This window comes from Salvelinus namaycush, chromosome 12, assembly GCF_016432855.1.
Source record: "Salvelinus namaycush isolate Seneca chromosome 12, SaNama_1.0, whole genome shotgun sequence".
Lineage (NCBI taxonomy): Eukaryota > Metazoa > Chordata > Actinopteri > Salmoniformes > Salmonidae > Salvelinus > Salvelinus namaycush.
The window spans coordinates 52593360-52621153 of NC_052318.1; the positions used below are offsets into that span (position 1 = coordinate 52593360).

General features: G+C 40.9%; 1 protein-coding gene across 1 annotated transcript; it reads left to right on the top strand.

Moving 5' to 3' along the window:
- The first annotated feature begins 21 nt into the window (after positions 1-21).
- Positions 22-27794, top strand: LOC120057630 (trafficking regulator of GLUT4 1-like). The gene is made up of 3 exons (XM_039006194.1): positions 22-399; positions 7312-7435; positions 27748-27794. The coding sequence occupies exons 1-3, from the start codon at positions 22-24 to the stop codon at positions 27792-27794; spliced, it is 549 nt and encodes a 182-aa protein (XP_038862122.1).

Genomic DNA, 27794 nt, shown 5'->3' on the forward strand with positions numbered 1-27794 from the left:
CTAGAAATTTGTATCTATAGAATGGCTATCAACACGGATGCCGCGTTTGGTAAAAGGGCCATGGGGGAGAGGGAAGTCTCACATCCCACCGACTTCCAAGACACAGAGAAACTCCTGAGCGCCGTGACCACCGGGGAAAGCAACCTCAAACCGTGTGACACATCTTTCAACTTGAGAAGCAGCATCCATTCCCTGAATACCGAGCAGAACGGACACCGATCGCCAGTAAGGTCAGGCTCCGCGCCCGTGTCCCAGCTGAGCTTCGGACCCCCCCTCCTCCTCCGCCGCTCCCCGGTGCCACCCGGTTCAGAGCCGCCGAGCTACCTGTGGCTTGCGGTGTTGTCGTGCTTTTGTCTTGCTGTGCCGGTGAACATGTTCGCGCTGTGGTATGCTCACATGGTAAGTTTTCTTGCTTTGGTCTGTGGTATGGTAACAACATAACTTAATCATCTTCTCTAGTGCTTTGTATCTGGAAAATCACCAATCTTGTAGGCTGACCCAATAACATCACCATATATTAGTGCATTTGGGTATATTTTGAGAGATGGTGCGGTGCATTCTCTAAGATTGTTTGCTTTCAACCTATAGTAATATGTATGTGTGGGAAGGGCCAGCCCTAAACGTTTGGGGGCCCTAAATGAGATTTTGTGGGCAAATGCTGGAGAGACATTTCTTAGTTTTTAAGTTAATTTCCTGCAATTCCAAACCAAGGGGAGTAGAGACACATTTTGCCATTTTAAAGCAAACTTTCTGTAATTCTACACATTTTGCCATGCGGCAGAGAAGTTTAGCAATTTTATAACAAATTTCATCCAATTCTACTCAGTTTGCTATGGGGCAGCTAATTTCCTGCAATTCTACCCATTTTGCAATGGGGTGAAGTGGCATTTTTGCAGTTTTAAAACAAATTTCCTGTAATTCTACAAATTTTGCCAAGTCTTATGCCATGTTAATTATATCTGAGTTAGAGTGACAAACTAAATCAATGTGGGCCTCCTGGAAGTCAGGGCCCCTGGGCACATGCCCTGCGTGTCCGGATGGTATTCGGGCATGAGTACTAAGAGTTTACATAGCTGGCTAGACTAACTTACCAATCCAAAAATGGTTTGCTGCCATGGCTAAGTGAGTGACTGTCAGTGACTGACATAACAAGTGAAAAATTGATGATACTCAACCAAATGCACAACCCCAACTGTGTTTCTGGGGGTTGGGGGCCCACTAGCATCCGGGGGCCTGTCATGCCAAATATTGTCCCCCTGTACGTCACAATGGAATTCGTTAAACTATTAGCGTCCATTGCTATATCAACCGTGTGATGACCTAATGATTCGAATTTTGGAGATCATTTCACCATAAATTATGTTCTTGTCATCATCGCTATGCAAACGAGGCTGATTTCCGCAACAATTTCGCTGTTTCAACAAGTTTCGTTTAGCTAATAAAATGAAAACATGAATTCAAACTACTTTTTGGAACCTTGTTAACATTACAACACGAAATCCATGGCTTAAACATTGCTACGTTTTGGAAATGGCAAAGAGAACGTTTAATCTCCTTGACACATGAAAGTTAATTACCTTACGAGGTCAGCTAATTCCCACTGCATTCTTTTGCAAATCCGTTTGATTCATACACTGGTTTGTCTGGCTGTCATATTTCCCTTATCTACAGTGAAATAATATCATTTCAGTTGTCTATTATGATAAAAAAAATTCTATCTAGCACAGCTCATTAGTACACCCTTGTGGTTGAATATATATGTATCTATTATAGGTCCTGGGATACAACAATGAATCATGTGGAACAAATAAACACCATCAAAGGATACCTTACAACTTACAACAATGAACACCTTGTGAAACAGCTGTGAAAACCAAGCAACCTGGCAATATTTAAGATTTTAATACATAAACTTTGTTTGTTGGTACAGTTGTGTCCATTAATTTATTTTAGCAGATTATTTCTTTGGACACTCACATGGCAATCAGACTGAAATACTTAATTCTGGTGTGTGGAATAAAGAGGTGGGTGCTGTGGGGTTGGGAGGTTCTGCCTGTCACTTGTTCTCAACAGACAGTCTCGGAAGTGGGACTTGAAGAGGGAGACTGCGAAGTCCAGGCACTGCTGCTCTCTTTGTTCTGAGTGTTTGCATTGCTAGTGTTTTTGGTTAATCTGTGTATCTCACATATTATATGCCCAGTATGATACAGCTAGGAAACTTTATTAGCATATAACGATAACATGACAATAACAGTAGCTTTAGATTACGGAGGGGATGTGATGAGTGGGCAGATTGTTGGGCAATCAGAAGTCACTAGATGCAGAATTTTGTCTGGAGGGAGAGGAGAGAAAGAGTTAAAGGATGAGGAGAGAGGAAAGAGGCAGAATCAAGAGATGCTTGATAGGTGCTGCGGCTAGTTCTTCCTGTCACTTGTCCTCGACAGGCAGCCAGTCGCAGTCAGGGGTTCAATAACATGGGCCTGGTTTAGTTGGAAGCCCTCTCACCACGTCAAGGTACAGGCCAATGCTTTTTTATTTTACCCAGTTTGATTAAGGCCTTTAACCCCCTCCTCTATCTTTGTAGTGTTTGACCTGATGGGGTGTAACGAGCTCGCTGAGAGTCAGAAAGCAAGTTCAGGGAGTGAGTGTTTAAATAAATGAAACAATGAACCCAAAACAACAAACAAACGCACCAACATGAAAACAGAGTCAAGAATACATGAGGAAAAAACCAAGGGGAGTGACAGATATAGGGAAGGTAATCAAGGAGGTGATGGAGTCCAGGGGAGTGTCATGAGGCGCAGCTGCGCGAGACGATGGTGACAGGTGTGTGGGATAATCAGCAGCCTGATGACCTAGAGACCAGAGGGGGAGTATACATGACATGGGGCTTGGATAGGTGTAGCAATATGGTGATGACTCAACCCTACTGTGTAATGGACTCTGGGAGACTTTTGCCATATTACACACACAAATCTAGAACCTCCAGACATGCAAACACTACCTAGAAACCAATGTCCAATTCCATACCAACCCCGGCCTAAAATTTGATTTGGAATTGGACACAAAAGATTAATGGCTAGGGAGAAGGGGTTTAAGGACCAGTAAGAAACTGGGCAACTGAACAGTCAATTTCAGTCAATTGAACATTTTACTTGCAATGAATACATTTAATATGCAAATATATACATTTACAGCCAATTCGAGCAAGTTTCAAATATTTACCAGCAAACAAATGGAAAAATATACAAATATTTACATGCTTGTAAACGTTACTTGAAATACAAGACAGATACATATGCTATATACATACATACCAAACAACTTACCAACTTCACTGCCAATGTCTACAGGAAAACACATCTTCATACAAATTTAATGAAAAATGGTTGTTAAATGGTTGTACATAAATCCTTCCAGTTATCTAACAGTAACAGTAATAGAAATGAAATTCTTATGTTACCCTGAATTGTGAATTTCTCTGCCCCCCTACGAATGTTGCGCCTCTTGTCGAGATCATTGGTGCCTTCATAGTACTTCGCCTGGTTGGAAAGATAAAAGAAAATCTCCTTGAGGGATGCCATTAAAGTGCAAGCTACATACAAACAGAAAGCTGCTACAATAACAGTTAGCTAGCTATACAAACAGAAAGCAGCTACAATTAGCTAGCTCACTAAATAAAACTGAGGTAAATAAGTCCATTAGCTAGCAACGTTAATATAAAAACAATCTAAAAACAACTTCAATTATTTATTCCTATTTAACAATATTTTCTTACATAAAGACAAATATATCAAATCAAATTTTATTGGTCACATACACATGGTTAGCAGATGTTAATGCGAGTGTAGCGAAATGCTTGTGCTTCTAGTACCGACCATGCAGTAATATCTAACAACTAATCTAACAACTTCACAACAATTAACCTCTAACGCCTACCAAACCCGGATCCGGGAGCCCCCCCATCACAAAAGCTGACTAGCATAGCCTAGCCTAAAGCCACAGGGATATCATATAATAAAATGTTCATGAAATCACAAGTCCAAGACACCAAATGAAAGATACACATCTTGTGAATAAAGCCATCATTTCTGATTTTTAAAATGTTTTACAGGGAAGACAAAATATGTAAATCTATTAGCTAACCACGTTAGCAAAAGACACCACTTCCATACTCCACCATTTTCTTACTGCATCAGTAGCTATCACAAATTCGACCAAATAAAGATATAAATAGCCACTAACCAAGAAACAACCTCATCAGATGACAGTCTGATAACATATTTATTGTATAGCATAGGTTTTGTTAGAAAAATTTGCATATTTCAGGTATAAATCATAGTTTACCATTGCAGCCCCCATCACAACTCTCACTAAAATGACTAGAATAACTACAGAGACCATCGTGTATTAGCTAATTACTCATCATAAAACATTTCTTAAAAATACACAGCGTGCAGCAGATGAAAGACACAGATCTTGTGAATCAAGACAATATTTCAGATTTTCTAAGTGTTTTACAGCGAAAACACAATATAGCGTTATATTAGCTTAGCACAATAGCGAACATTACAACAGCATTGATTCAAGGCAAAAATAGCTATAACGTATAAACCACCAAAATATATAAATTTTTTCACTAACCTTCTCAGAATTCTTCAGATGACAGTCCTGTAACATCATATTACACAATGCATATAGAGTTTGTTCGAAAATGTGCATATTTAGCGGCACAAATTGTGCTTATACAATGAGAAAAGTAGCCAAGAGCTCGAGAAATCTGTCCGGCGCCACCTTGGAAAGCCACCTACTCTTATCGAAAACTATTCATAAACTTGACTAAAAAAATACAGGTTGGACAGCAATTGAAAGACAAATTAGTTCTTAATGCAATCGCTGAATTACATTTTTAAAATTAACCTTACTGCGCAATACAGGCTGCGATAACACAATGCTACACTGCAAGCAATGGCGTTTCATGCATTTGACATTTTTCAACAGAACAATGAATTATCAGCATAAATAGTTCTTACTTTTCGATGAACTCTCATCAGAATCTTGGGAAAAGTGTCCTTTGTCAAAAAGAATCGTTGATAGGTTGGAGAACGTCCTCTTCAGAGTTGCAATTAGCAGTAAACATTAGCACGAAAGAGAGAGATACCCACATTCCTACAGCGCCAAGGAAATAAATACCCGAAAATCGCAATATACTGACATAAACTGATATAATTCGGTTCAAAATAACAACATTACGATGTCTTCAACACCTATATCGAATAAAAACACAGCCGGAAATGTCTGAGATCTATAACCGATGGTTCCAAAAGAACGTCCCCAGGTCCTCAATGCGCCCGAGCGAAGGTGAAAAGAATCAGCCACCTCGTTCCCAATCAATTTATAAACTTTGGGAACTACGTAGAGACGCCATTTCAAGACTCCCTATTCGCTAACAACCAGGGGAAGGCGTATGCAGTGCATCTCAACCAATAGAAGACAGTCAGAGTTATCCACAGGTCTGGGAACAGCAAGCAGATTTCAGCATTTTCAAATCCTCATAGGAGAATTGCTCTAAGTCTAGTTCTGTTTCACTTACAGACATAATTCAAATGGTTTTAGAAACTAGAGAGTGTTTTCTATCCAATACTAATAATAATATGCAGATTGTACGAGCAAGAATTGAGTACGAGGCAGTTTAATTTGGAAACGAATTTGTACTATGTCGAAATGGCACCCCCCTAGTGGCAAGAAGTTTTAACTTATACACACAAGTGTAAAGGAATGAATAGAATATGTACATAGAAATATATGGATGAGCGATGGCCGAACGGCATAGGCAAGATGCAGTAGATGGTATAGAGTACAGTATATACATATGAGATGAGTAATGTAGGGTATGTAAACATTATATAAGGTGGCATTGTTTAAAGTGACTAGTGATACATTTATTACATCCAATTTTTAATTATTAAAGTGGCTAGAGATTGAGTCAGTATGTTGGCAGCAGCCACTCAATGTTAGTGATGGCTGTTAAACAGTCTGATGGCCTTGAGAGAGCTGTTTTTCAGTCTCTTGGTCCCATCTTTGATGCACCTGTACTGACCTCGCCTTCTGGATGATAGCGGGGTGAACAGGCAGTGGCTCGGGTAGTTGTCCTTGATTATCTTTTTGGCCTTCCTGTGACATTGGGTGGTGTAGGTGTCCTGGAGGGCAGGTAGTTTGCCCCCGGTGATGCGTTGTGCCGACCTCACTACACTCTGGAGAGCCTTACGGTTGTGGGAGGAGCAGTTGCCGTACCTGGCGGTGATACAGCCCAACAGGATGCTCTCTATTGTGCATCTGTAGAAGTTTGTAAATGTGTTTTTGGTGACAAGCCAAATTTCTTCAGCCTCCTGAGGTTGAAGAGGGGCTATTGCGCCTTCTTCACCACGCTGTCTGTGTGGGTGGACCAATTCAATTTGTCCGTGATGTGTACGCCGAGGAACTTAAAACTTACTACCCTCTCCACTACTGTCCCGTCGATGTGGATAGGAGGGTGCTCCCTCTGCTGTTTCCTGAAGTCCACGATCATCTCCTTTGTTTTGATAACGTTGAGTGTGAGGTTATTTTCCTGGTAAAGAAATAGTGTTCTCTTTCCAGTGTTCTCGGTCCTCTGAAGCAGCAGGTAGTCAGCAGGTTGTCACCATCAAAAACACAGTCCTCGGAGAGCAATTCTGAGGTAATAATTCTGCGTGGACTGAGCGAGCGCCTCTGAGGTGAACTAGAACTGCTGGTGTCCTGGTTCCTTTCCGACCGCTACGAGGTAACCAAGCAACCAGCATAGTAACGGACACCTTGGTTCAATACATAATCCGCAACAGCTCCAGCAACAGAAGTTAGAACTCATCGAATCCCATTGTGATGTTGAGGGGGACACTATTTGGCAAGGGGACATTATTTGGCATGACAGGCCCTAAGCAACCACTGATGTCGCTTATGCTTGGAGCCGGCCCTACATGTGTCACTTCTACATAAATCAGTTTAATGGATATTTTGGGATTTTGGCAATAAGTATGCTAACAGATACCCATAGACTTTCAGTCATTGCACTAATGCTAGTTAGCATTGGCTTGCGAAACTCCCTCGAACTTCCTTCATACTGAACACAGAGACATAAAAATGATATCCACGAGTTCATCTCACTCTGGGGAAGTGCCAAAATCCCAAAGTATCCCTTTAAATAAATGCTTTAGTTACCCTCTCTTATTGCCCCTCATTCCCTCTACTCTGTCTCTCTCACCCCACTCCCATCTCTGTCTCTCGCTCGCTCTCTAGTCGCAGTCTGTTCTCCAGACCGGGGATGTAGACGGAGCTAAGAGGCTGGGTCGTGTCTCTCTGCTGCTCAGCTGTATCTCCATGTTCCTGGGTGTGGCCGTCATCATCTTCATAGTGGTCACGGGTAGGTTAACCACACACACACACACACACACACACACACACACACACACACACACACACACACACACACACACACACACACCACTTGTCATACTGTATCTAGTATCATCTAGATCTACTGTATTCTAACTCTCTCTCTCTCTCTCTCTCTCTCTCTCTCTCTCTCTCTCTCTCTCTCTCTCTCTCTCAGGAGACATCCTCAGATTAAAATAAATGAGCATTGAGTAGAGGTGGAACAAGCTTAATACCAAAGAAAAACAACACTGAAAACAGAAGTCATGAATGAATTCAAGGCAAACCAAAGAATAGAAGCCATCACTTACATTCTGCGAGAATCTGCTCTGTTATGAACCAAAACCCAAAGGGAGGAAAGTAGAATGAGTGAAATAGAAATATCTTTGACTCTAAGCAAGGCTACTCTGGAACAACAGGAAGAACTCTATGATCAAATATTGTAACAGTACTACCGTAATCTATTCACACGCATTACAAATGTATTTCATAACCTAGGTACCATATACCAGTGTGCTTCCATGTACTTTTTCTAAAGAGTATAAAAAAGTCTCAACTGCTGCTGAGGCTCACAATGGACTGTCATGGCCGTCATTCCTCCAGTGTCTCTTAGGCTGCATCTCAAATGGCACCCTATTCCCTATAAAGTGCACTACTTTAGACCTGGGCCCATCAAGCCCATAGAGCTCTGGTCAAAATTAGTGTACACAGTGCCTTGCAAAAGTATTCATCCCCCTTGGCATTTTTCCTATATAGTTGCATTACAACCTGTAGTTTAAATAGATTTTTATTTGGATTTCATGTAATGGACATACACAAAATAGTCCAAAGCAGCACTCGAGTGGTTTAAGGGGAAACATTTAAATGTCTTGGAATGGCCTAGTCAAAGCCCAGACCTCAATCCAATTGAGAATCTGTGGTATGACTTAAAAATTGCTGTACACCAGCGGAACCCACCCAACTTGAAATCCGAGTGGCTAGATGTGCCAAGCTTAAAGAGACTTGCAGTTGTAATTGCTGCAAAAGGTGGCTCAACAAATTTACTTAGGGTGGGTGAATAGTTATACACGCTCAAGTTCAGGTTTTTTGTCTTTTTCTTGTTTTGTATATTTTGCATCTTCAAAGTGGTAGGCATGTTGTGTAAATCAAATGATACAACCCCCCCCCCCAAAAATACATTTTAATTCCAGGTTGTAAGGCAACAAAATAGGAAAAATGCCAAGGGGGATGAATACTTTTGCAAGCCACTGTATAGGGAATAAGGTGACATTAGGAAAGCATCCTTAGAGGACTAGCTATGACTGATGGCATGAGAATAGATGGGGCTGTTTTGTTAAGTGTGTTTTCATGTATTTGTTTGATTCCTGTGGTGTTTCCCAGAACTAAGAATATATAAATAGCTTTTCTAACTCTTCATGGTGAGGATTGCTGGGTTGTCATTGTTCAGTAAAAAAAATATCCAGTCATCTTGCACTACTATGCTGGCATATCACAATACCTTTCCTTTAGTCCTAGATCCAGGACCAAGCTATGATAATCTTAAGGCTAGGAGTCCCGCTAGCGGGACAACTTCCTGTGAAACTGGAGGGCGCGCAATTCAAATAAATAATCATAAAAATTGTGGATATTAAACATTTAGGTAAATATAAGTGTCTTATATCGGTTGAAAGCTTAAATTCTTGTTAATCTAACTGCACTGTTGGATTTACATGAGCTATTACAGCGAAAACATGCCATGCAATTGTTTGAGGATGGCGCCACACATCAAAATATTTTACCACCGGCACAGGTTTCATAAATTCACAAATAGCGATTAAATATTCACTTACTTTTTGAAAATCTTCCTCTGGTTTGTCATCCAAAGGGTCCCAGCTATAACATGTAGTGTCGTTATATCCCAAAAAGTCAGTTTAGTTGGCGCCATCGATTTGCGTAATCCACTCGTTCAACTTGCACAGAAAGGAATCCGAAAATCTACCCCTAAACTTGGTTTCAACAAGTCAAAATACATTTCTATTTACTCCTCAGATACCATAAAATGTAATCAAGCGATAAAGAAGTATGTTCAATAGGAAACCGATTTTAGCACGTGTGTCCTGTCTTCATGGCGAGCGCCAACACGAATTTCCAAGACTGTGTCCTCGTAATAAAACTGATATTTCTTATAAGTTTTGGAAGTTACAAGCCTGAAACCTTGAACATAGACTGCTGACACCCTGTGGAAACCATAGGAATCGCATCCTGGGAGCTAATTTCCAGTATGTCCTTATACTTGCAATTGTAAGAGCATGGTCTCTCTCTCTCTCAAAAAAGGGTTTTCTTTGGATTTTCGCCTACCATATCTATTGTGTTATATTCTCCTACATTATTTCTTTCCAATGGTACCAACTTTATGCATATCCTGGCTTTAGAGCCTGAGCAACAGGCAGTTCGTTTACTTTGGGCACATCATTCAGGCGGAAATTGAGAACAAAGGGGCCCTAAGTTAAAGGCCCATTGCAGTTAAAATTAAGTTTTCCCTGTGTTTTGTATAATACTGTACAACAGCTGAAGAAACTAACACTGTAAAAGTGTGCAAAATTTTGATAAGTGTTATTCATAATAGTTGCTGGTTGAAAATACAATTTTCACAGGGCCTTCTAATCAAAAGGTTTGAATTGGCTGGAATTTCGGCTTACCATGGTGACATCACCATGTGGTAAATTTGTTAAGACCAAAAACAAAAAGAATTCCAAACCTCTCTGCAAAAACCAGCAAGTTTTCATTTTTCCCTTCCCCACTCAGACCTCTCGTAACAGTCCTATAATTTGTGTTCTCCCATAAAAAGCAATTAATGCCAAATTGAATGGAAATCTATTACAGTAAGGCACTTAATTGTTACCCAGAAATGATTTGATTTTGATATAGAAACAGCTGCACTGGGCCTTTAAAACACCTTAAGAGTTGAAATCTCTGTTGTATTGAGACAATGATACTAAATATGTAACGGCAACCATGTTTAATACTACTACACCATTCCTCTGTATCCACTCTGCACTCTGTCTAGACATTTATTTGAATGGTTTTCTATGCCATATTTTTGCACGTCTGAAATAAACTTGAATAAGCATGGGGAACTGGTGTGTGAGCTTGTCAACGGAATACCTCCCTCCACACACATTAACACGTGTGAGGCCCAAAAATACATTTTTACAATTCGATTTTTACATTTTTAGATTCAATATTCAAAATGAATATTGAACTCAACTTAAACAGTATTCCAGATAAAATGATGATTATCATAGTTATCATGTCATTTAAGCTTTGCTCTCTTGGGAGTGGTACCAACATGGCAGATCGAGAGCTTGGGACCATAAGGTTATATCTGCATAAATATGATTCTGAGACAATTGGTGTCAACGATTTTTATCTTGTATTATTTTGAACTTAATAGCATGAATTGGGTATTTAAGGTACTATAAAGGTTAAATACATTATTTATTTTTTAAACAAGGCTATTTCAATAACTCCATTTTGACAGAAAATTCTAGATACAGTGCCTTCAGAAAGTATTCACACCCCTTGACTTTTTCTAAAATAAAAATTACAGCCTTAATTTGAAATGTATTGAATGTAGATTGTTTTGGACACAGGCCTACAAACAATAATACCTCATGTAAAATTGAATAATGTTTTTTTATTTTGACAAATTAATTAAAAATTAAGTTTAAATGTCTGAGTCAATAAGTATTCAACCCCTTTGTCATGGAAAGTCTAAATAAGTTCAAGAGTAAACATTTGCTAAAAAAGTCACATAACAAGTTGCATGTACTCACTCTGTGTGCATTAATAGTGTTTAACATGATTGTTGAATTACTACCTCATCTCTGTATCCCACACAATTATCTATACGGTCCCTCAGTCGAGCAGTGAATTTCAAACACAGATTCAATCACAAACCCAAGGAGGTTTTCCAATGCCTCACAAAGAAGGGCACCTATTAGTGTGTGTGTGTGTGTAAAAAAAAAAGCAGAACTTGAATATCCCTTTGAGCATATCGAAGTCATTAATTACACTTTGGATGGTGTATCAATACACCCAGTCACTACAAAGATACAGGTGTCCTTCCTAACTCACTTGCCGGACAGGAAGAAAACACTCAGGGATTTCACCATGTGAACAATGGTGACTTTAAAACCGTTACAGAGTTTAATGGCTGTGATAGATGAGGATGGATTATTAACAATATTGTGGTTACTCCACAACCTAATTGACAGAGTGAAAAGAAGGAAGCTTGTACAGAATGAATAATATTCCAAAACATTCATCCTGTTTGCAACAAGGCACGAAAGTAATACTGCAAAACATTTGACAAAGTAATTCACTTTTTGACCTGAATACAAAGTGGTTTGGCTGGGGAAAATCCAATACAAAACATTGCTGAGTACCACTCTTCATATTTTCAAGCATAATGGTGGCTTGCGTCATGTTATTTGTATTTGTTTTTATGAAGGATATTAGTACATACTACAGTACTAGTATTACTACAGTACTCTTCTTCTTCATCTTGGCACTCTCGCCCACCTCTCCGTCTGTCTCTACACCTCTCCGTCGGAGCCGGTGTGGTATTAAGGATCTCCATTAGCTGCTGCAAAGGCAGTAGTTACTCAAATAAAATAAAATAAAAAGTGCTTCACGGTTGGGATGGTGTTCTTTGGCTTGCAAGCCTCCCCCTTTTTCCTCCAAACATAACAATGGTCAATATGGCCAAACAGTTCTATTTTTCTTTCATCAGACCAGAGGATATTTCTCCAAAAAGTACGATCTTTGTCCCCATGTGCAGTAACAAACCGTAGTCTGGCTTTTTTATGGCGGTTTTGGAGCAGTGGCTTCTTCCTTGCTGAGCGGCCTTTCAGGTTATGTCGATGTAGGACTCGTTTTACTGTGGATATAGATACTTTTGTACCTGTTTCCTCCAGCATCTTCACAAGGTACATGAACGTGGTACCTTCAGGCGTTTGGAAATTGCTCCCAAGGATGAACCAGACTTGTGGAGGTCTACATTTTTTTCTGAGGTCTTTGCTGATATCTTTTGATTTTCCCATGACGTCAAACAGAGGCACTGAATTTGAAGGTAGGCCTTGAAATACATCCACAGGTGCACATCTAATTGACTCAAATGATGTCAATTAGCCTATCAGAAGCTTCTAAAGCTATCACATCATTTTCTGGAGTTTTCCAAGCTGTTTAAAGGCACTGTCAACTTAGTGTATGTAAACTTCTGACCCACTGGAATTGTGATACAGTGAATTATAAGTGAAATAATGTTTCTGTTACTTGTGTCATGCAATTACTTGTGTCATGCACAAAGTAGATGTCCTAACCGACTTGCCAAAACTATAGTTTGTTAACAAGACATTTGTGCAGTGATTGAAAAACGAGTTTTAACTTCTTTTGGCTGCAAGCCCGAGGTCGGGCACAATATGATAACAGCCAGCTCAAGTGCAGGGCGCGAAATTCAAAATATATTTTTTAGAAATATTTAACTTTCACACATTAACAAGTCCAATACAGCATTTGAAAGATAAACATCTTGTGAATCCAGCCAACATGTCCGATTCTTTAAATGTTTTACAGCGAAAACACCACGTATATTTATGTTAGCTCACCACCAAATACAAAAAAGGACAGACATTTTTCACAGCACAGGTAGCATGCACAAAACCAACCTAACTAACCAAGAACCAACCAAACTAACCAAGAAACAACTTCATCAGATGACAGTCTTATAACATGTTATTCAATAAATCTATGTTTTGTTCGAAAAATGTGCATATTTGAGCTATAAATCAGTTTTACATTGCAGCTACCATCACAGCTACCGTCAGAAATGGCACCGAAGCAGCCAGAGTAATTACAGACACCAACGTCAAGTACCTATATACTCATCATAAAACATTTCTGAAAAATACATGGTGTACAGCAAATGAAAGACAGGCATCTTGTGATTCCAGCCAATATTTCCGATTTCTTAAGTGTTTTACAGCGAAAACACAATATAGCATTATATTAGCTTACCACAATAGCCAGAAACACAAGCCATTCCCCAGCAGCAAAAGTTAGCGATCGTAACAAACCAGCAAAAGATATATAATTTTTGACTAACCTTGATAAGCTTCATCAGATGACAGTCCTATAACATCAGGTTATACATACACTTATGTTTTGTTCGAAAATGTGCATATTTAGAGCTGAAATCAGTGGTTATACATTGTGCTAACGTAGCATCTTTTTCCCAGAATGTGCGGATATTTTTATGACACTCAACTATTCTGAACAAATAACTATACATAAACGTTACTAAAAAATACATGTTGTATAGGAAATGATAGATACACTAGTTCTTAATGCAATCGCCGTGTTAGAATTCTAAAAATAACTTCATTACGATATGCAGTTTACGTTATGGCGAGAGCGTGCCCAAAACCTGGCCGCAAACTACTAGTACAACATGTTCGACAGATATATGAAATAACATCATAAAATGGGTCCTACTTTTGACGATCTTCCATCAGAATGTTGTACAAGGGGTCCTTTGTCCAGAACAATCGTTGTTTGGATTTAGAATGTCCTCTTCTCCAGTCAATTAGCACGGAAAGCTAGCAAAGTAGCGCGACGCTCTCCTTCCTGAACAAAGGCACACAACGCAACACGCCTAACGTCCCGAATAAATTTCAATAATCTAATAAAACTATATTGAAAAAACATACTTTACGATGATATTGTCACATGTATCAAATCCGGAGATATTACATTTACATTTTAGTCATTTAGCAGACGCTCTTATCCAGAGCGACTTACAGTAGAGTGCATACATTTTTATTACATTTTACATACTGAGACAAGGATATCCCTACCGGCCAAACCCTCCCTAACCCGGACGACGCTATGCCAATTGTGCGGACCTCCCGGTTGCGGCCGGCTGCGACAGAGCCTGGGCGCGAACCCAGCCCAGCCTGGGCGCGAACCCAGAGACTCTGGTGGCGCAGCTAGCACTGCGATGCAGTGCCCTAGACCACTGCGCCACCCGGGAGGTCATATTAGTCATCTATAACGACAGCTTATCAGAAGGCAAAACCAGGTCCCTTCACGCGCTCTCCAGAAAACAGGAAACTGGTGACACGTCATACAAAGAGCTTTTATTCGACCCCAGATCAAGTTATACACTCCATTTCTTCTCTCACTGCCTGTCGACATCTAGTGGAAGACGTATGAAGTGCATGTATTCTAATAAATATCAAGGACATTTATAGGCAGCCCCTAGAACAGAGCATCGATTTCAGATTTTCCACTTCCTGTCAGGAAGTTTGCTGCAAAATGAGTTCTGTTTTACTCACAGATATAATTCAAACGGTTTTAGAAACTTCAGAGTGTTTTCTATCCAATAGTAATAATAATATGCATATTGTATGATCTAGAACAGAGTACGAGGCCGTTTAATTTGGGCACAATTTTTTCCAAAGTGAAAATAGCGCCCCCCTATTCACAAGATGAACAGTGGAGTGATCGATGTGCAGATGATGATGTGCAAGTAGAGATACTGGGGTGCTAAAGAGCAAGAAGATAAATAACAATATGGGGATGAGGTAGTTGGGTATGCTATTTACAGATTGGCTGTGTACAGGTACAGTGATTGGTAAGCTGCTCTGACAGCTGATGCTTAAAGTTAGAGAGGGAGCTATAAGTCTCAAGCTTCAGTGATTTTTTGCAATTTGTTCCAGTCATTGGCAGCAGAGAACTGGAAGGAAAAGCGGCCAAAGGAAGTGTTGGGTTTGGGGATGACCAGTGAAATGTACCTGTTGGAGCGCGTGCTACGGGTGGGTGTTGCTATGGTGACCAGTAAACTCAGATTAGGCTGTGCTTTAACTTGCAAAGAGTTATAGATGACCTGGAACCAGTGGGTTTGGCGACGAATATGTAGCGAGGGCCAGCCAACGAGAGCATACAGGTCGCAGTGGTGGGTAATATAAGGGGCTTTGGTGACAAAACGGATGGCACTGTGACAGACTACATCCAGTTTGCTGAGTAGAGTGTTGGAGGTTATTTTGTAAATGACATCGCCGAAGTCAAGGACGAGGGTATGTTTGGCAGCATGAGTGAAGGAGGCTTTGTTGCAAAATAGAAAGCCGATTATAGATTTAATTTTGGATTGGAGATGCTTAATGTGGGTCTGGAAGGAGAGTTTACAGTCTAACCAGACACCTAGGTATTTGTAGTTGTCCACATATTCTAAGTCAGAACCGTCCAGATTAGTAATGCTAGTCGGGCGGGTGGGTGCGGGCAGCAATCGGTTGAAGAGCATGTATTTAGTTTTACTAACATTTAAAAGCAGTTGTAGGCCACGGAAGAAGTATTGAATGGCATTGTCGCTGGTTTGGAGGTTTGTTAACACAGCCCCCCCATAGATGTTTGTTAACACAGGCCCCCCAAGAGACTGCCAGAGGTCCGGACAATAGGCCCTCCAATTTGACACACTGAATTCTATCTGAGAAGTAGTTGGTGAACCAGACGAGGCAGTCATTTGAGAATCCAAGGCTATTGAGTCTGCCGATAAGAATGTGATGATTGACTGAGTCGAAAGCCTTGGCCAGGTCGATGAAGACGGCTTCACACTACTGTCTTTTATCGATGGCGGTTATGATATCGTTTTGGACCTTGATTGTGGCTGAGGTGCACCCATGACCAGCTCGGAAACCAGATTGCAACGTGGAGAAGGTACGGTGGGATTCGAAATGGTCGGTAATCTGTTTGTGAACTTGGCTTTCGAAGGTTTTAGAAAAGGCAGGGCATGATGGATATAGGTCTATAACAGTTTGGGTCTAGAGTGTCTCCCCCTTTGAAGAGGGGGGTGACCGTGGCAGCTTTCCAATCTTTGGGGATCTCAGACAATACGAAAGAGAGGTTGAACAGGCTAGTAATAGGGGTTGCAACAATTTTGGCAGATAATTTTAGAAGGAGAGGGCCCAGATTGTCTAGCCCAGCTGATTTGTAGGGATCCAGATTTTGCAGCTCTTTCAGAACATCAGCTGTCTGGATTTGGGTGAAGGAGAAGCGGGGGGTGCTTGGGCAAGTTTCTGCAGGGGGTGCAGAGCTGTTGGCCGGGGTAGGTGTAGCCAGATGGAAGCATGGCCAGCTGTAGAAAAATGCTTATTGAAATGATCGATTATCGTAGATTTATTGGTGGTGACATTGTTTCCTAGCCTCAGTGCAGTGGGCAGCTGCACTGCACTCCCAGCAGGGAGGAGGTGCTCTTATTCTCCATGGACTTTACAGTGTCCCAAAACTTTTTGGAATTAATGCTCAATTTCTGTTTGAAAAAGCTAGCCTTAGCTTTCCTAACTGACTGTGTATATTGGTTCCTGACTTCCCTGAAAAGTTGCAAATTGATGCTGTTTTCTGTTATAAACATGCACAGCCGAGGGAAGGGAGCATGGTTCGCTTTTGAAAGACTCTCTCCAATAAGAAATATTTCCTCTGAATCCACTGATTTGTCACTCATCTGTAGAATGTTTTTGTATTTCCCATGCATGATTGCATTCAGTTCGTTCTGTTGTTTCCCAAATATTTCTGTTACAAAGGCAAGGAGACACATTTTCTTTTCATTACAGACAGAACGTAAACCAAGTCTCTTTTTTTTTTTTTTTACATCCATTGTGAATGACAACAGTTTCCCTGTCAATGCGAAAAATCTTTCCAATATGATAACCACCAAGCCTCGGGTATGAAATAGAACATTGTCATGCTCTGATCCCATAGCTCCGCTTTCCGAACAGGTAACACACAGTGTATATGGTTTGATGTACACAGAACAAAAATATAAACATAAAGTGTTGGTCTCATGTTTCATGAGCTGAAATAAAAGATCCCAGAAATGTTCCATACGCAAAAGAGCTTATTTCTCTCAAATTGTGTGCATGAATTTGTTTACATCCCTGGTAGTGAGCATTTTAGCCTTTATCAAGATAATCCATCGACCTGACAGGTGTGGCATATCAAGAAGCTGATTAAACATGACCATTACACAGGTGCACCTTGTGCTGGTGACAATCAAAGGCCACTCTAAAATGTGCAGTTTTGTCACACAACACAATTATGCAATTGTCATAATTAAAATGACGCGGGGTGGTGAGGAGTATATGGTGAGGAGTATTTCTGTCTGTAATAAAGCTCTTTTTGTGGGGGAAAGGCCATAGATGGAGTCTACAGCTTATCATGATACTCTACCTCAGGCGAGCAAAACCTTGAGACTGCATTAATATTAGATTTTGTGCACCAGCTGTTACTGACAAATACACACAGACCGCCACCCCTTGTCTTACCGGAGGCAGCCGTTCTATCTTGCCGATGCACGGAAAACCCAGCCTGCTGTATGTTATCCATGTCATCGTTCAGCCACAACTCTGTGAACCATAGATATTACAGTTTTTAATATCCTGTTTGTAGGATAATCTTGATCGGAGATCATCCAGTTTAGTATCCAATGTTTGCACGTTGGCTAATAGGACTGATGGTATATGCAGGTTACCCACTTGCCATAAGATTCTCTTTTTTTTTCAATTTAAAGTTTTACTAAGTTTGATTGTTTTTCAATCGACCAACAAAACACATTCCAGATTCACAGATGTGGCAGACATAAATTATAAAATAAAATAAAATGTCAAACAAAACAAACAAACTTGCAGCAGCACTATCAGTGTTCCTGTTAGCTATTTCCAGCCTTACCTGAGACAACAAGCAAATAATTCGTTTTTTATAGCACCTTACACAACATATATACTGTATACACTCATTATGCTAATCACCCCCCTCACTCTGTCCAATTTGAAATATAGTTGAGTAGAGTCTATCAAACTTGGGCTGTCTCTTGCAGAGGTCATAAGTGAGCTTTTCAAGAGGGAGAAAGTCAACAATCTGGTCAATCCACATTTTAAATGTAGGAGAATAATTAGAAGCCCACAGTAAGGAACTACATTTCCTAGCAAAGTATGTGACAGTCATGAACACATTTTCTCTTTCTGGATCAAGAACAAAGTCCTGTCATATCAAACTGTACATCTAATATTTTCTATGCAGCAGTATGTATAGATTGCCAAAATCTGGAAATCTCTCTACAACTCCAAAATACATGCATATAGGTACATGTATTCATTCTATGTAGTGTGGGGTGTAATGAAATGTGTACAAAAATGTATAATTCGATTCTTTCATTTTTACATTAGTAGAGGAGCAATATACCCTGTCGCAAACATCCGCCCATAACTCATTACTGATAGTCAGATAAATGTCCCTTTCCTAGATTATTTTTAAAGAAGTAAAGGTCCACATTCTCAGAAAGGAGTCTATAGATATAGGAGATTGTGCTGTAGCAAGAAAGGTCTGAACTTCATTCAGCTGAGCTCTAAGCCTCTCCTTGGAAGTGAATGAGGAAATTACGTGTCTAGTTTGAAGATATATATATTTTTTTAATGGATCTTGGCGCATTGAATTCACTGCAGAGCTCTTGAAAGGATTTCAGTGTAGTTGTTTTCTGATGAAACAGGTGTGAATAGGTCCTGATCCCTAGAGTATGCCAAAGATTAAAGTTGGAATCATTCAGGGCTTTTGGCAAGTCTGGGTTGCATACTATAGGCGAGTGAGAGCATATTTGGGAGGAAAAGCCAAGGTATTTCTTACAGTCCTTCCATGCTAGTAGGGTGCTGTAAATCACAAAGGTTTTGGCTATGTTTCCCACTTCACTGAGCTTAGGGGCAATGAACCACAGGATTGGGCCTCTCTCTGAATCCACATTGAGTCTAGTCTGTGATCCATGTTAGCATGTTGCGGATTTGGGCAGACCAGTAGTACAATTGAAGGCAGGGAAGAGCAAGACCACCCTCAGATGCAGGTTTCGATAGAGTGGAGAACTTGATCCTAGGTTTTTGTATTGCCCAAAAAACATTTGGTGATGCTTTGGTTGGTTGTTTTGAAGAAAGAAACTGGGAGATAGCATGGGAGCATCTGAATTAAATAGTTCAATCTAGGGAGGATTTTCATACGTATAAGCTGATTGGGAGGGAGATCCAGGTTCAGAGATCATTCTTGATTCGATCCAGGAGTGGGAGATAATTTTCCTTGAAAAGGCAATTCAGACCTGGTGTGACAAAGATCCCAAGGTATTGAAGGGGTCTTCTGTGCGTTTACTTGATCTATAATATCAAAAAGACGGACAATGTTATCAGAAGAGTAACTGTCTCTAAAAAAAATCCAGTTTGGTCTGCTTTTATTATTTTGGGAAGAAGAGTGTTTAGTCTTTTGGAGAGCAATATGGTAATTATTTTGTAGTAGAAATCCAACAAGCTTATTGGCTGGAAGGACGAGCAGGATAGAGGGTCCTTGTCTTTTTTGAGCAACACTGTAATGCGAGCTGTGTACATAGAGTCTGGGAGAGCTCCGATTTAACAACACTGTAATGCAGGTTGTTTACATAGAGTCTGGGAGAGCTCAGTGTTTGCAAAAATCAGCCAGCATTGGCATGAAAGTAGGGCTGAGCTGGGGCCAAAAAGCTTTGTAGAACTCTCTGGGGAATCCATCTGGGCCTGGGGACTTGTTAGGTGGCATGGAGATAATTGCCTCCAGGACCTCCTCAGGAGTGAAGGGGGAGTTGAGATCTTCTTGGTCGGTCTCTGATAGTTTAGGTAGCGAGATTCCCTCTAGGAAGGAACGGAGTTCTGCCTCCGTATGTTTTCACTCAGAAGTATATCGTTTGCAGTAAAAATCATGAAAAGTTATATTTATTTTATTTGGATCATATGTGACATTGTCATCTGCTGTTCGGATGGCCATGATTATACGCTCTGACTGCTCTTTTTTTAAATTGGTAAGCAAGCAATCTACTAGGCCTATTGCTATTTTAATTTTTTATCTCCCGAGTATAGTCCAAGTTTAGTTTGGCTTTGGCTGCTTTAAGTTGACTCCAGGAGGCGCTGTCTGGGGATTGTTTATGTGCTTTTTCACAACGTTCCAGCTCCCTCTCAAGATCTATCCTGTGTGCTTCCATTGCTTTTTTCTTAGAGGAAGCATTGGCAATTAGATGACCTCTTAGTGTGGCTTTGGCAGCATCCCACATTGTGGCCAGAGAAACAGGAGAGTCTTTGTTGTCTTGTGTGTAGTTGTCTATCCATGTAGTAACCAATGTATGGAATGCTTAATTACATAACATGGAGGTATTGAATTTCCAGCTCTTTGAACTTGTTTTTACAGAGTTCAAAGCGGAGTTGGACAAAGGCGTGATCTGAAAGTGCTATGAGTCCGATTGTACAAGTGGCATAGTTTATGAATATCTTTGGGATAAAAATGTAATCTATACGAGAGTAGGTGTTATGGATATAGGGTTTGTGGTGGGGACTTGAGATGATTTGTCCAGGGTTTGGTTGAGGGTACAATTAAAATCTCCAGCCAGCACTTCAAAGGAAACACAATGCTCATTGAACAGGGTTATCATTTTCAACATGAAAGCAGGAGTATCTGTGTTAGGGGCATATATGTTTAAGATAGTAATTGGTTGCCCATACAGTGACCCAGTTATCAAAATAAATCTCCCCTCCGGATCAGATATGTTTTTCAATTATGAATGGAAGATGCTTATGAATAAGTATGGCTGTGCCTCTACTGTTTGATTTGAAAAATAGAAATACACCTGTCCCACCCAAGCTCTGCGGGGTTTAGCATGTTCGGCATCACAGAGGTGTGTCTCTTGTAATAGCCCTAGGTCTGCTTTTTCTTTTTTGAGAGCACGTAGTATCTTTTTCCGTTTATTGCATGACCTAGCCCATGGCAGTAGATTTAAGGTACTAGTCAACGTCATCGAACAGTAATCGAACTCTAGTGCAAGTCATCTCTGGGTATAGGTGGATAATAGTTACAGCTGCGATCATATAAAACAAAAATAAACTGTGTACGTAAAAGAACAATCTCTGAACACCCCAGCCGAGTTCCCAAACAATTCGACATATCCTGTTGGATCTGTAAACCCCACGCTCAGTCCCAATTCTGTGTTCCGAAAAACGGGACGCACGACGTCTCCCCCCACAAAAGAAAAAAATGTAAACGATCATCCTCTCCGCCCCGCATTAAGTAAGTGACAACGTAGCGCCGGTGCCGAGACCACAGGAAAAAAGAGGGATAAAATATAATCAATAGCCCAGCCTACAAATACATCGCCCAAAGGACATAGGCCTAATCGTTTGGACTAAATAAAACAGAAATGATGGAGCGAATCCCTAAGAGGGATCTATAGGATAAGTTGTTTGTTATTATTAAAACAGAATATCAACAGGAATAAGCGGTCATAACCATAGACATAGAATTGACACACTGAGGCTCTTGTTAGGTCTGTAAATGTGTCTTAATCGACAGGCTACAGTTGAAGTTGGAAGTTTACATTCACTTAGGTTGGAGTCATTAAAACTCGTTTTTCAACCACTCCACAAATGTCTTGTTAACAAACTATAGTTTTGGCAAGTCGGTTAGGACATCTACTTTGTGCGTGACACAAGACATTTTTCCAACAATTGTTTACAGACAGATTATTTAACTTCTTCTGGCTACAGGGGCAGTATTGAGTAGCCGGATAAAAGGTGCCCATTTCAAACGGCCTCGTACTCAATTCTTGCTCGTACAATAAGCATATTATTATTACTATTGGATAGAAAACACTCTCTAGTTTCTAAAACCGTTTGAATTATATCTGTGAGTAAAACAGAACTCATTTTGCAGCAAACTTCCTGACAGGAAGTGGAAAATCTGAAATCGATGCTCTGTTCTAGGGCCTGCCTATAAATGTCCTTGATATATATATCAGTATACATGCACTTCATACGTCTTCCACTAGATGTCGACAGGCAGTGAGAGAAGAAATGGAGTGTATAACTTGATCTGGGGTCGAATAAAAGCTCTTTGTATGACGTGTCACCAGTTTCCTGTTTTCTGGAGAGCGCGTGAAGGGACCTGGTTTTGCCTTCTGTACAGCTGTCGTTATAGACGACTAATATCTCCGGCTTTGATTTTATTTGATACATGTGACAATATCATCGTAAAGTATGTTTTTTCAATATAGTTTTATTAGATTATTGAATTTTTTTCGGGACGTTAGGCGTGTTGCTTTGTCTGCGTATGTTCAGGAAGGAGAGCTTCGCGCCACTTGCTTAGCTTTCCGTGCTAATTGACTGGAGAAGAGGACATTCTAAATCCAAACAACGATTGTTCTGGACAAAGGACCCCTTGTACAACATTCTGATGGAAGATCATCAAAAGTAGGACCCATTTTATGATGTTATTTCATATATCTGTCGTACATGTGTACTAGTAGTTTGCGGCCAGGTTTTGGGCACGCTCTCGCCATAACGTAAGCTGCATATCGTAATGAAGTTATTTTTAGAATTCTAACACGGCGATTGCATTAAGAACTAGTGTATCTATCATTTCCTATACAACATGTATTTTTTAGTTATGTTTATGAATAGTTATTTGGTCAGAATATGTGAGTGTCAGAAAAATATCCGGACGTTGTGGGAAAAAGATGCTACATTAGCACAATGTATAACCACTGATTTCAGCTCTAAATATGCACATTTTCGAACAAAACATAAGTGTATGTATAACTTGATGTTATAGGACTGTCATCTGATGAAGCTTATCAAGGTTAGTCAAAAATTATATATCTTTTGCTGGTTTGTTATGATCGCTAACCTTTGCTGCTGGGGAATGGCTTGTGTTTCTGGCTATTGTGGTAAGCTAATATAATGCTATATTGTGTTTTCGCTGTAAAACACTTAAGAAATCGGAAATATTGGCTGGAATCACAAGATGCCTGTCTTTCATTTGCTGTACACCATGTATTTTTCAGAAATGTTTTATGATGAGTATTTAGGTATTTGACGTTGGTGTCTGTAATTACTCTGGCTGCTTCGGTGCCATTTCTGACGGTAGCTGTGATGGTAGCTGCAATGTAAAACTGATTTATAGCTCAAATATGCACATTTTTCGAACAAAACATAGATTTATTGAATAACATGTTATAAGACTGTCATCTGATGAAGTTGTTTCTTGGTTAGTTTGGTTGGTTCTTGGTTAGTTAGGTTGGTTTTGTGCATGCTACCTGTGCTGTGAAAAATGTCTGTCCTTTTTTGTATTTGGTGGTGAGCTAACATAAATATACGTGGTGTTTTCACTGTAAAACATTTTAAAAATCGGACATGTTGGCTGGATTCACAAGATGTTTATCTTTCAAATGCTGTATTGGACTTGTTAATGTGTGAAAGTTAAATATTTCTAAAAAATATATTTTGAATTTCGCACCCTGCACTTGAGCTGGCTGTTGTCATAAGTGTACCGACCTCGGGCTTGCAGCCAGAAGAAGTTAACTTATAATTCACTGTATCACAATTCCAGTGGGTCAGAAGTTTACATACACTAAGTTGACTGTGCCTTTAAACAGCTTCGAAAATTATGTCATGGCTTTAGAAGCTTCTGATAGGCTAATTGACATAATTTGAGTCAATTGGAGGTGTACCTGTGGATGTATGTCAAGGCCTACCTTCAAACTCAGTGCCTCTTTGCTTGACATCATGGGAAAATCAAAAGAAATCAGCCAAGACCTCACAAAAAAATTGTAGACCTCCACAAGTATGGTTCATCCTTGGGAGCAACTTCCAAACGCCTGAAGGTACCACGTTCATCTGTACAAACAATAATACGCAAGTATAAACACTGTGGGACCATGCAGCCGTCATACCGCTCAGGAAGGAGATGCGTTCTGTCTCCTAGAGATGAAAGTACTTTGGTGCGAAAAGTGCAAATCAATCCCAGAACAACAGCAAAGGACCTTGTGAAGATGCTGGAAGAAAACAGGTACAAAAGTATCTATATCCACAGTAAAACGAGTTCTATGTCGGCATAACCTGAAATGCAGCGAAGCAAGGAAGAAACCACTACTCCAAAACCGCCATAAAAAAGCCAGACTATGGTTTGCAACTGCACATGGGGACAAAGATTGTACTTTTTGGAGAAATGTCCTCTGGTCTGATGAAATAAAAATAGAACTGTTTGGCCATAATGACCATCGGTATGTTTAGAGGAAAAAGGGGGAGGCTTGCAAGCCAAAGAACACCATCCCTACCGTGAAGCACGGGGGTGGCAGCATCATGTTGTGGGAGTGCTTTGCTGCAGGAGGGACTGGTGCACTTCACAAAATAGATTGCATCATGAGAATGGAAATAATGTGGATATATTGAAGCAACATCTCATGACATCAGTCAGGAAGTTAAAGCTTGGTCACAAATGGGTCTTCCAAATGGACAATGACCCCAAGCATACTTTCAAAGTTGTGGCAAAATGACTGAAGGACAACAAAGTCAAGGTATTGGAGTGGCCATCATGAATCCCTGATCTCAATCCTATAGAAAATGTGAGGTCAGAACTGAAAAAGCGTGTGCGAGCAAGGAAGCCTTCAAACCTGACTCAGTTACACCAGCTCTGTCAGGAGGAATGGGCCAAAAATCACCCAACTTATTGTGGGAAGCTTGTGGAAGGCTACCCGAAACGTTTGACCCAAGTTAAACAATTTAAAGGCAATGCTACCAAATACTAATTGAGTGTATGTAAACTTCTGACCCACTGGGAATGTGATAAAAAAATCAAACCTGAAATAAATCATTCTCTCCACTATTATTCTGACATTTCACATTCTTAAAATAAAGAGGTGATCCTAACTGACTTAAGACAGGGATTTTTACTAGGATTAAATGTCAGGAATATTGAAAAACTGAGTGCATTTGGCTAAGGTGTATGTAAACTTCCGACTTCAACTGTACATATGAGATGAGTAATGCAAGATATGTAAACATTATTAAAGTGACATTATTAAAGTGACCAGTGTTCCATTTATTATAGTGGCCAACTATTTCAAGTCTGTGTATGTAGGCTGCAGCCTCTTTGTATTAGTGATGGCTATTTAACAGTCTGATCCTTGAGATAGAAGCTGTTTTTCAGTCTCTCAGGCCCAGCTTTGATGCACCTGTACTGACCTCGCCTTCTGGATGATAGCGGGGTGAACAGGCAGTGGCTTGGGTGGTTGTTGTCCTTGATGATCTTTTTTGCCTTCCTGTGACATCGGGTGCTGTAGGTGTCCTGGAGGGCAAGTAGTTTACCCCTGGTGATGCGTTGCGCAGACCGCACCACCCTCTGGAGAGCCCTGCGGTTGTGGGCGGTGCAGTTGCCGTACCAGGCGGTCATACAGCCCGACAGGATGCTCTCAATTGTGCATCTATAAAAGTTTGAGGGTTTTAGGTGACAAGCCAAAGTTTGTTGGTGATGTGTATGCTAAGGAACTTAAAACTTTCCACATTCTCCACTGGTGTCCCATCAATGTGGATCGGGGGGTGCTCCCTATGCTGTTTCCTGAAGTCCATGATCATCTCCTTTGTTTTGTTGACGTTGAGTGAGAGGTTATTTTCCTGGCACCACACTCCCAGAACCCTCACCTCCTCCCTGTAGGCTGTCTCATCGTTGTTGGTAATAAAACCTACTATTGTTGTGTTGTCTGTAAACTTGATGATTGTGTTATTCGCAAGGCCACGCAGTCATGGGTGAACATGGAGTACAGGAGAGGCTGAGAACACACCGTTGTGGGGCCCCAGTATTGAGGATCAGCAAAGTGTAGGTATTGTTTCCTACCTTCACCATCTGGGGGCGGCCGTCAGGAAGTCCAGGACCCAATTGCACAGGGCAGGGTTCAGACCCAGGGCCTCAAGCTTAATGATGAGCTCGAAGTTTACTATGGTGTTGAATGCTGAGCTACAGTCAATGAACAGCATTCTTTCATAGGTATTCCTCTTGTCCAGATGGAATAGGGCATTGTGCAGTGTGATGGCGATTGCATCGTCTGTGAACGTATTGGGGCAGTAAGCAAATTGGAGTGGGTCTAGGGTGGCAGGTAAGGTGGAGGTGATATGATCCTTGACTCGTCTGTCAAAGCACTTCAGGATGACAGAAGTGAGTGCTACGGGGCGATAATCATTTCGTTCAGTTACCTTTGCATTCTTGGGAACATGGACAATGGTGGCTATCTTGAAACATGTGGGGACAGCAGACTGGGACAGGAAGAGATTGAATATGTCTATAAACACACCAGCAAGCTGGTCTGCCAATGCTTTGAAGACGTGGCTAGGGATGACGAGTCCTCCAAGCAGCCTTGCGAGGGTTAACACGTTTAAATGTCCTTGGTAGCTGGCCGCGTTGGTGGCACTGTGCTATTCTCAAGAATTGGTCAGACAAGTGTTGATTAGTCTTTAACACGGGTTGTGGTCAGAGTTGCCGAAAGGAGGGTGGGAGCAATGGTTTAGTGTTTTTCCAGCGCGAGTGTTACAGTTGATATGCTGATAGAATTTAGGAAGCTGATAGAATTTTCCTCAAATTTGGATTGTTAAAATCTCTCGCTACAACATATGCAGCCTCAGGATATATGGTTTCCAGTTTGCGGGAAGTTCCTTGAGGGCTGTCGTGATATCGGCTTGAGGGGGGATTTACACAGCTGTGACAATAACAGAAGAGAATTCCCTTAGGAGATAATGCGTTCTGCATTTGATTGGGAGATATTCTAGTTCGGGTGAACAAAAGGACTTGAGTTCCTGTATGTTATTACAATTACCCCAAGAGTCGTTAATCATGAAACATACACCCCCGCCCTTCTTCTTCCCGGAGAGATGTGTATTCCTGTCGGCGCGATGGACTGAGAATCCAGATGGCTGGACCGACTCCGACAGTATATCCCGGGAGAGCCATGTTTCCGTGAAACAGAGTATGTTACAATCTCTGATGTTTTTTTGAAAAGAAACCCTTACCCTGAACTCGTCCACCTTGTTATCCAGGGACTGAACATTAGCGAGTAATATACTCGGAAGAGGTGGGTGTTGTAAGCGCCTCCTAAGTCTGACTAGAAGACCGCTCCGACTACCTCTTCTCTGCCGGCGTTGTTTTGGGTCGGCCTCTAGAGTCAGTTCAATTGCCCTGGGTGGTGCGAACAAAGGATCCGCTTCGGGGAAGTCGTATTCCTGGTCGTAATGCTGGTAATACTGTTGAGTTACCGCTGTTCTGATGCCCAATAGTGTCACACCCTGATCTGTCTCACCTGTCTTTGTGCTTGTCTCCACCCCCCTCCAGGTGTCGCCCATCTTCCCATTATCCCCTGTGTATTTATACCTGTGTTCTCTGATTGTCTGTTGACAGTTCGCCTTGTCTTACCAGCGATCTTTTCCGCCTTCCTGTTTCTCTAG